At 35.5% G+C, this 10958-nt stretch overlaps 1 protein-coding gene across 1 annotated transcript; it reads left to right on the top strand.

Annotated features, from left to right (window-relative positions):
- Positions 1 to 5914: 5914 nt before the first annotated feature.
- Positions 5915 to 6832, top strand: LOC134602039 (olfactory receptor 10A4-like). The gene has a single exon (XM_063446542.1). It carries the CDS (start codon positions 5915 to 5917, stop codon positions 6830 to 6832), a length of 918 nt encoding a protein of 305 aa, XP_063302612.1.
- Positions 6833 to 10958: the final 4126 nt, after the last annotated feature.

Raw genomic sequence — 10958 nt, 5'->3', positions numbered from 1 at the left:
GTGAGTCTTCAAAGGAATTCAGGCTTTCAAGGCTAGGTCAAAGGTTACTATAAACAAGCCCTTCAACATCACTCTTAAAGTGAACCAGATGTGGTCTCCATTCCTTATACAATGAAAGTCTGTAATACTCTATAGGCCAAGGTATGGCTTCTCAATTTCAGTGTTCTTGAAGCAATCCGAATAAAACTTATAATATTTATATCAACACATTAAATACATTTAAAGTACATAATAATATTTTTCAGGGATGAGTGCTAGCAGGATTACAAGTTTTACTCAGTGTACACCCTGCTGCATGTATGCATGCCTGGATAAATCTGTCCAGGGTCCATTCCTCTGTGGTGGGTGTGAGTGTGTGGCTTTTCTGGAAGCGCGGATTGGAGATCTGGAGATGCAAATTGCAACACTGAGGGAGATTGATAATCTTGAGAGGAGTCTGCTGCTCACTGAGCAGAGTTTAGTGGGTGCAGGTAGTGGATTGGGAGAAGCTGAGACAGATGGAGAACAGGCACATAGCTGGGTAACAGTGGGGCGAGGAAGCAGAGGGGGAGGGAAGAGGAAAGGTTTAGCTAGTCCTGATCTAGTGCAGCCTAACAGATTTGCCCGTTTGAGTGAAGATGTTGGGTGCATCAGCTCAGGAGTAGCTGTACTGCAGGAAGCTGTTCCTTCTAACAGCCGTGGGAACAGCCCCTCTAGTACGGGTGGGGTTGAGAGGGTAAGGAAGTCTAGACAGGTTGTGGTGGTAGGGGACTCTATTATTAAGAGAGTAGATAGGGTAATCTGCCACTCTGATCGACTCAACCGGACAGTTTGCTGTCTCCCGGGTGCTCGGGTCCGGCATGTTGCCGACAGAGTGGAGGGATTATTGGGAGGGGCTGGGGATGACCCAGCTGTCATGGTCCATATTGGTACCAATGACAAAGTCAGATTAAAATGGAAGGTCCTAAAGAGTGAGTTCAGGGATCTAGGAAGTAAGCTAAAGAAAAGGACCTCCAATGTAATATTTTCTGAAATATTACCTGTGCCATGCGCTACAGCAGAAAGGCAGCGGGAGATTAGAGAGGTCAATGCGTGGCTGAAGTCTTGGTGCAGGAAAGAGGGTTTTGGGTTTTTAGAGCACTGGGCCGATTTTGCGCTTGGGTACAACCTGTATAGTCGTGATGGATTGCACCTAAACGGAAGAGGGTCTGCTGTGCTGGGGGATAGGATGGCTAGAAGGTTGGAGGAGATTTTAAACTAGTAGTAGGGGGGGAGGCTCAAAGCAATCTAGAAAATGGAGATAGCATAGAAATGAGATGGGCCTTAGCTCAGAACAATGGGGGTGGAGATGGGGGGAGGGGGAAGCTCAGAACAGAGGAGGTATGTAATATTGATTCACAAAAAGTACAAATGACTCATGGTAATATTAAATATATGCTTACTAATGCAAGGAGCCTATATAACAAAATGGGGGAACTAGAGGCAATAGCATACACTAAACAATACGATATAATAGGCATAACAGAAACATGGTGGGATGAGACACATGACTGGGCAGTTAACTTAAATGGGTACACATTATTTAGGAGGGATAGGAAAAACAAGAAGGGTGGTGGGGTATGTTTGTATGTCAGCCATGAGTTCAAGTCAAATCTTAGGCATGTGGAGTGTGACGAGGAAAATGTGGAATCTTTATGGGTAGATATCTGCTTGGGGCAAACAAAGGGAAATTATTGGTTGGGATATGTTATGTTATGTTACGTTATTGGTTGGGATATGTTATAAACCACCAAATGTAAATATTAATGAGGAAGAACTGCTGATAGAGCAAATTGGTGAAGCTGCAAATCGGGGTAACACATTAATTATTGGAGATTTTAATTACCCGGACATAAATTGGGATAGAGGGACTAGTACTTCAGCTAGGGGAATCCGTTTTTTGAATGTGTTAAATGACACCTTTATGTCGCAACTGGTACAAGGACCAACTAGAAAGGATGCTTGTCTGGATCTCGTTATAACAAACAATGTTAATCTTTTAACCAACATTCAAGTAGGGGAGCATTTGGGAAATAGTGATCACAATATGGTAACTTTTGAAATAAACTCAAAAAAGCAAAAGCATGTGGGGTATATTAAAACGTATAATTTTAAAAAAGCCAATTTTAATAAGATTAGGTCAGCTCTACAACATATCGACTGGCATAAACGCCTTAGTGATAAAAACACTGAGGAAAAATGGAAACTATTCAAACAAATATTAGAAAGGTACATTTCACAGTATGTACCATTGGGTAATAAATATAAAAGAAACAAATTAAAACCAATGTGGCTTAGTGGAGAAGTAAAACAAGAGATTAAAAATAAGAAAAGGGCTTTTAAAGCATTTAAATCGGACCAATCAGATGCATCCTATATAAGATATAAGGAAGCCAATAATACTTGAAAAAAGGCAATTAAAGTGGCTAAACTAGAAAATGAGAAATTGATAGCCAAAGAATGCAAAACCAACCCCAAACATTTTTTCAAGTACATTAATTCTAAAAAAACAAAAAATGAAAGTGTAGGTACACTGAAAACAGAGATGGGTCTGTTAGTCAATGAAGACCAGGAAAAGGCAGAAATTTTAAATAACAATTTTTCTTCGGTATATATTAATGAGGATCCTATGGCAAGAGATATGCATATGATTGCTGCAACAAACTTGCAGATAACTTGTGATTGGATAACTCGAGACAAGGTGCTACAGCTATTAAAGAAAATTAATGTAAATAAAGCTCCGGGGCCTGACGGTATCCACCCACGAGTACTTAAGGAGCGAAGTGGGGAAATAAGTGAACCTCTGTATTTAATTTTTCAAGATTCTTTTGTTTCAGGTATTGTACTGGAGGATTGGAGGAAGGCAGAAGTTGTTCCTATATTTAAAAAGGGTTCAAAATCCTTGCCTGGAAATTATAGACCTGTGAGCTTAACTTCTGTGACTGGGAAATTATTTGAACGGCTATTAAGGGATAATATTCAGGAATTCATTGGGAAGAACTGTGTTATTAGCAATAATCAGCATGGTTTTATGAAACATAGGTCATGTCAAACTAACCTAATTGCATTCTACAAAGAAGTAAGTAGAAATATAGATCAGGGTGTTGCAGTGGATGTGATCTACTTGGATTTTGCCAAGGCATTTGATACGGTTCCTCACAATAGGTTAGTCTTCAAACTAAAAGAAATTGGTCTAGATGAATATTCTTGTTCTTGGGTAGAACATTGGCTTAAGGATAGAGTACAGTGAGTTGTCATAAATGGTAAATTTTCAAGCTGGACAAAAGTGGTAAGTGGTGTCCCTCAGGGTTCTGTTTTGGGACCGCTTCTATTTAACATATTTATAAATGATCTTGAAATGGGCATTGAAAGCCATGTATCAGTGCTTGCAGATGACACAAAACTTGGTAAAGTAATAAAATGTGAGCAGGATATTGCCTTGCTGCAGAGGGATTTGGATAGATTGGGGGACTGGGCACTAAAATGGCAGATTAAATTTAACGTAGAAAAATGCAAAGTTATGCACTTCGGGGTTAAGAATGCACAAGCAATTTACACCCTAAATGGTAGTGAACTAGGGATAACCAAACACAAGAAGGATTTGGGAATTGTTATAGACAACAAATTAGGTAGCAATATGCAATGTCAATCTGCCGTTGCTAAGGCCAGTAAGGTTTTGTCATGTATAAATAGGGGCATAAATTCTCGAGATGAAAATATAATTTTGCCTCTTTATAAATCGCTGGTAAGACCACACCTTGAATATGCTGTGCAATTTTGGGCACCTGTTCTAAAGAAGGATATCATGGCACTAGAAAAAGTGCAGAGACGAGCTACAAAATTGATAAAAGGAATGGAGCATTTTAGTTATGAAGAAAGGTTAAAAAATGTAAATCTCTTCAGTTTGGAAAAACTGCGCCTTAGAGGGGATATGATAACATTATACAAATATATTCGGGGCCAGTACAAACCATTATCTGGAAATCTATTCATAAACAGGGCTATACATAGGACACGAGGTCACACATTTAGGCTTGAAGAAAGGAGATTTCATCTAAGGCAAAGAAAAGTTTTTTTTACAGTAAGAGCAATAAGGATATGGAATTCATTGCCGGAAGAGGTGGTTTTGTCAGAGTCTATACAGATGTTTAAATTGGAATTGGATAAATACTTGCAAAAACATAACATACAGGGATACAATTTCTAATTAGTGGGCTAATAGCTGCTTGATCCAAGGAGACATCTGACTGCTATTTTGGGGTCAAGAAGGAATTTTTTCCTAGTTTGTTGCAAAATTGGAAGCGCTTCAAACTGGGTTTTTTGCCTTCTTTTGGATCAACAGCAAAAGCATATGTGAGGAAGGCTGAACTTGATGGACACAAGTCTCTTTTCAGCTATGTAACTATGTAACTATGTAACTATGTAACCTTACAGTGGGCTTTCTGCCACCAGAGAGGATGTTACTAAGACTGGGCTAAGCCCCACTGCCTGTTTCTCTTTCTAGTCAGGAAGGAACCCCTCTAACCACTTCTTCTTACCAGGCAGGAATTGACCTCTTTGTCTGTAGCAATCTTCACATGCGGAAATGGACACCTCGACCTGCACTTCTCCAAGCACTGCCATTACAAAGTCATTAATGTCTCACTGGCCGAGTGATACAACTCTCCTCACCAACAGGTCCTCAGATATTCTTAGAGAGAGCATTTCTTAATAACTGAGACCAAATTACCTCATAAAAGAACCGGCCCACCAAACATGTGATGAGAAACATTTACATAGACATATATGACATTAGATAGTAAACAACCATAAAAACATATAAAATACAGTATATGATACATTTACGTATTTATTTAAAAAAGGGGGAATTGAGGCAAATCCTGAAAATGCATTTATCAGAAGTGATGGTAATGCTGCAAACATCAAAATGTAAACAAAATATGGACTAATGACACACACACACAAATACAGTTTTAAAGATTTATCTTCCCATACATCTTTAGATTTGAAATTGTTTAAAGTTTATAGGCTGCTGTTTGTATTATATCTTATAACATGTATAGATGGAGTAAATTCAACAAGGTAAGTTTGAATGCACAAGAGGTGATGTGTTGATGGATCAAGGAGAAGAAGAAGCTGAGATTAGTGAGTTCAGGGTTATAACATACGGATAAAGCAAACACAAACAGATAAATAATTCATCCCCATAACTCACTAAAATAATTAGTAAAATTAGTTCTAAAGCTTTGATTTGGTGAATCATGGGTAGTATTAGTACAGAAAATTATTTTCTTATACAGATAATTATTAATGTTGTTGATCACGTCCTTGGTTATGTCGCCAGGTTTTCTTTAACCCATTAAGGACCAAACTTCTGGAATAAAAGGGAATCATGACATGTCACTCATGTCATGTGTCCTTAAGGGGTTAAAGAGGTAACACAGGATGTCATTGATTATGTGATTGCTGATATCAATATGTCATTGATTATATGTGATCACATAAACTTACTAGAATGAGGCATGAACCAAAATGCAGAGATCATGGCATTTTTATTCATCGGAATTAAAAATTATCATAGTTATTTATTGAACTTGAAAGGCTTTGAATTGACCATTGGATTTGAAATTTGATGCCAAAAATAGTCAACTTAAAAAATAAATTCCTACTCAGATCTGTATCCAACTTATTGCAAACCATTGGGTCTTTTCCTCACAATTTCTTGTTTAGAAAATGTCCTGTAATTCTTAGTTTCATCCTTGAATAATTGTATTAATGTAGGAGTAAAGTTCCAATACTGAAGACCAAATAAACACATGAGAGCTATTGTGTAAAGTCGTGTTAATGTAAGATATACAAATAACAATGTATACATTTTTTTCAGATTGTTATTGAAATGAACTGGACAGAAGCTACAAAATATGTGTTTTTAAATTTTAAACACGATTCATTTTTTGACCCTCTGTTGTTTGTTTTATTTCTTTTTATATACATCTTCACATTGACTGGAAATTTAATAATTATTTTATTGGTTGCAAAGGTCCAGAGTCTAAAATCTCCCATGTATTTCTTCCTCAGTCAGTTATCATTGTCAGATATCTTGATAACCACAAATATAACTCCGAACATGCTTCATGTTATAATTAATGGTGGAAGTACAATATCCATCGCTGGTTGCATCACACAAATGTACTTTCATGGTGTTTCAGCCAGTGCAGAATGCCTACTTCTCACAGTGATGTCGTATGACCGGTATTTGGCCATCTGCAAACCCTTACATTATACCTCTATCATGGACCTTAGACTTCAAATCTACTTGGTTATTTCTTCTTGGTTTCTTGCTTTCCTATTGTCATTAGTAGTGACCAGTGTTATATGTCAGTTCAATTTTTGCGGTCCTCGCATAATTAATCATTTTTTCTGTGATTTTGCACCTATTTTAGAGATGTCCTGTTCAGATATTACAATTGCTAAACATTCAAACGTTGTATTAGCCATCCTTGTTTCTGTTTTACCATTTTCCTTTATTATTTATTCGTATATCTCGATATTTATCACCATCTTTAGGATTCCTTCCACCAGAGGAAAACAGAAAGCCTTCTCCACCTGCAGCTCTCACTTGATTGTAGTGACCATGTACTATGGAACTATAATAACCGTATACATTATTCCAAATAGTGGATCATCTTTTAATACCAATAAAGCCATATCTCTTCTATACACCATGGGAACCCCATTACTGAATCCAATTATATACAGTTTAAGAAATCATGATATTAAGATGGTAATAAAGAAATTAATTTTGATATGTTAAATATTAATTTATATTAACCCACATGATGTGTTTACCATAGAAAGCAGACACAACACATAGAAGTGTTACTGAGCACCCATGTTACTCTCCATAAACTCACTGATATATATATATATATATATATATATATATATATATAAATAATAATATATACACTAAATATAGACTAACTATATTGAGTGTATGTAGACCTACAGTTCAAAAGTAAAAATAAAGAGCAAGAAAACTGGTATTTATTTATATAAAATATTTTACCCTAAAGAATACATTAAGATTTCTGTCATTTTCAAGTATGTCCTTTGTATGAAAGAAAGGATTCGTCATTAGGAGAAAGATTGCTCTGGGGACACCCACCTACCCCTCCATAGGTTCTGCAGGTAGATCGCCCATGGTAATAATCCCTTTATTGCCAGTCCCTGTTATCTGCCTATCCCTCTGGTAATTCCTTTCCTGCAAGTCCCTGTTATCCACCCATCCCGCTGGTAGCCGCTTTGCTGTCAGTCCCGGTAGAGCTAGCTGACAGGTATCGCTTTACCTTGAGAAAGGCTCGAATGGGCCAAAAATGTTGATCAGACACTTTTTTACATTTTTGATGATTTATTAAACACTTTCTTGTTTTTATGAAGAACTCTGAGTGCAACCCTTTATTAGCCTTTTTATATTCAATGCATGTTTTTGGCATCTAGGCAGTATCCATTTATATTTTTCATTTGGGATATATATATCACATATGTCACAGGTGCCTCATCCCAGGGCCCTATTTAGCCTCGTACTGCAGAGAGCCCAAGATGGAATTTTTCCCCAAGTAAGTGGACAAAAAAATCAAATAAAATCTTTCAACATTGAAGTTGCTGTTTAGTGAATAGGTGAGTGTGCTGGATCTTGGGTAATCTATATATATATATAGAAACATTTATTCATACTTAGCATAATTTTCATTTCCTGGTCATAGGCCATGGCAGCACAACAAAGGGTTAGCTCCTCTTATTCCCCAATAGACAGGAACCAATTAAAATTAAGGGTATAAATACCCCCTCCTATTCCTTATCCCTTAGTCCTGATTCCAAGATAAATCTTTAAGGGTGGATCCCTGTGCTGCCATAGCCTTTGATCAGGAAAATAATATTATGGTAAAGTATGAATACATTTTCCCCTTTCCTGGCCATATCCATGGAAGCACAACAATGGGAATACACAAGCTAAGACTAAGGGAGGGAATGAACCAAAAAATAACACAACACCAATTTAATGCTTAATAGGTTTATTCAAATTTAAATGTGAACACATCAAACCAACAATTATTTACAGATTAGAAACAGAAAGAAAACTTTTGACAAATTCATCAAGATGGGCGTCTTTGACATTCAGTTGATAATGCCTGTTAAAAGTATTAATAGAGGACCAAGTGGCAGCCTTGCAAATAATGTCATGAGAGACTTTTGCTGCTGCAGTCCAAGATGAAGACAGTGATCTGGTAGAGTGTGCTTTAAGTCCACCAGGAACTGGAAATTGAGCAGCCTTGTAGGCTTGAATGATAGCCGAAACTATCCATCAACTATGCATCAAATTGTTTAGAGGCTTGCAGTCCCTTTCTTGCTCCACTAGTATCACAAACAGTCTATTGGATGAATTCCATTTAGATAAGCTGTCTATGTAAATCTCAAGGCAACTGACCAGGTCTAATGCCAATAAATAAGTAGAATCCACTGAATCTTCCATGGTTGCACTTATGACTGGAAGGATAATTTCCTAGTTAACATGAAAAGATGATATGACGGTAGGCCTAAATTCAGTACCAGGGATGTGCATGGGCAAAAAAATTTGTTCGGTTTGGAAATTCAGGTAAGTAAAAAAAATGTGTCTGCTTCGGCAATTTGGATCAATGGCATTCGGTTCGGCACTTCGTAACTGCTGAATGGCATTCGGTTCAGACATTCAGCATTCGGGAACATGGCATTCGAGAATTTATTTCAGACATTCGGCGGTTCTGCATGTTATTTGTTTCAGGCATTCAGCAGTTCGGAATGTCGTTCGTTTTGAAAAATAAACATTTGTGTTTTTTTTTCTTAAACAAAACAATATGTATGATGATGGCACTCAATTGGGATACTGCTGCCAGTATCAAGATTAACCTACAATCAAACCTCCAAAATACTTAATCAATAAATATCATAACACACTCAAATTGGTATAGCAAATTATCATATTGAAATATTATCCCAAATATGGGAAATCACAATCAAACCAGGGGAAACACTAGAGTTATTTAGAGACTGGGAATCCCTTAAAAAAAAATGGGAATACCAATAACTGGTGAGATGTGTTAAACATTGAAGGAAGGTACTCATTATATGTGACAATATTAAGCCTATGTTTGTTCTATGATTATTACACAATCAAATCAGAAAAATATTAACCCCTTCAGGACTGACCTGTTTTAGCCATGTTGTGCATTAAGGACCAGAGCTCTTTTAACACTTTTGTAGTGTTTGTGTTTTGCCGTAATTTTCTTCTCTATCATTTACTCTTCCCATACAAGATATATATTGTTTTTTTCAGGACCATTATTTGTATCATGTCATATAATTAACTTTAAACAAAATAATAAAATATGGTGACAAATTGAAAAAAAAAACATGATTTTCTACTTTTGCTTGAAAAATCTTTTACTTACCATGAAAGGTAATCGAAAAACTGCTAAATAGATTTACAATTTTGTCCTTTGAGTTTAAAAACACCCAGTATTTACATGCTTTTTTGCAAGTTATAGGGCTATAAGTACAAATAGGAAATTGCTGTTTCTAAATATATATTTTTAAAATGTATCAATAGTGACATTGTAACACTATTATCTGTCATAAATCTCTGAATCACACCCCACATGTACACATTTTTTTTTAAAGTAGACAACCCAGGGTATTCAATATGGGGTATGTCCAGTTATTTTTCGTAGCCACTTAGTCACAAACACTGGCCAAAGTTAGCGTTCATATTTGTTTGTGTGTGAAAAAAAGTAAAAAACTAAATTGAACGCTAATTTTGGCCAGTGTTTGTGACTAAGTGGCTACTAAAAAAAGACTGGTCATACCCCATTTGCAATACCTTGGGTTGTCTTCTTTAGCAAATGGTATGCCATCATGGGGGTAATTCTCATTCCTGGGCTACCATACGCTCTCAAAGGCAACATAACCAACCTGGCAATTTTCAATGTAAAAATATTTGACCCTTATATTTGACCCCAAAAACGCTATAAAACCTGTACATGGGGATACTTTTATACTCAGAAGACTTTGCTGAACACAAATATTAGTGTTTCAAAACAGTAAAACGTATCATAACAATTATATCATCAGAGAAAGTGCCGTTTGTGTGTGAAAAATGCAAAACATTTCACTTTCATTGACAATATTATCGCTGTGATATCTTTTACTGTTTTGAATAACTAATATTTGTGTTCAGCAAAGTCTCCCGGGTAAAACAGTACCCCCATGTACAGGTTTTAGGGTGTCATAGAAAATTACAGGGTTAAATACAGTGCTAGCAAATTAAATTCTCTGGACTTTCGGTCTGGGTTGTCAGGCAGGTCCCTCAAATTGCAATCAATAAAATTACTTAATTATGTACAAATATTACATAAATACGCACATAGAATTGAAATATATATGCATGTTTATATATTTGAAGTATACGTGTATATTTATGAAATTATTTATGTAATTTTGTATAAGGATGTATATATATATTTTTTGTAATATTTTAATTTATTTATATATATGTAAATATAATTTAATTCTAAGTGTGTTTTGAGATATATATATATATATATATATATATTAATATCAAAATACAGTTAGAATAACATTTCATATATATATATATATTATTTTTTTTTAAATTTTTAAATAATTTTTATGTTTTTTAATTTATTTTAATTTACTTATTATTTGTATTTTATAACAGTATATATGTAAAATATATATCGTTATTATATATATATATATATGCGTGTGTAATTTAATTATAGGGTAATTTTATATTTATATATATAATATAAAAATACACTTAGTATGACATTGTAAATCTATATAAGATATATAGGCATATTATATAGATGTGAACGATCACA

Source organism: Pelobates fuscus, chromosome 3 (genome assembly GCF_036172605.1).
Source record: "Pelobates fuscus isolate aPelFus1 chromosome 3, aPelFus1.pri, whole genome shotgun sequence".
NCBI classification, from domain to species: domain Eukaryota; kingdom Metazoa; phylum Chordata; class Amphibia; order Anura; family Pelobatidae; genus Pelobates; species Pelobates fuscus.
This window is presented reverse-complemented; position numbering and strand designations above follow the sequence as displayed.

Bases quoted from the DNA above. Each gene is read 5' to 3' on its own strand.
- LOC134602039 (XM_063446542.1), top strand. From the start codon at position 5,915: ATGAACTGGACAGAAGCTACAAAATATGTGTTTTTAAATTTTAAACAC.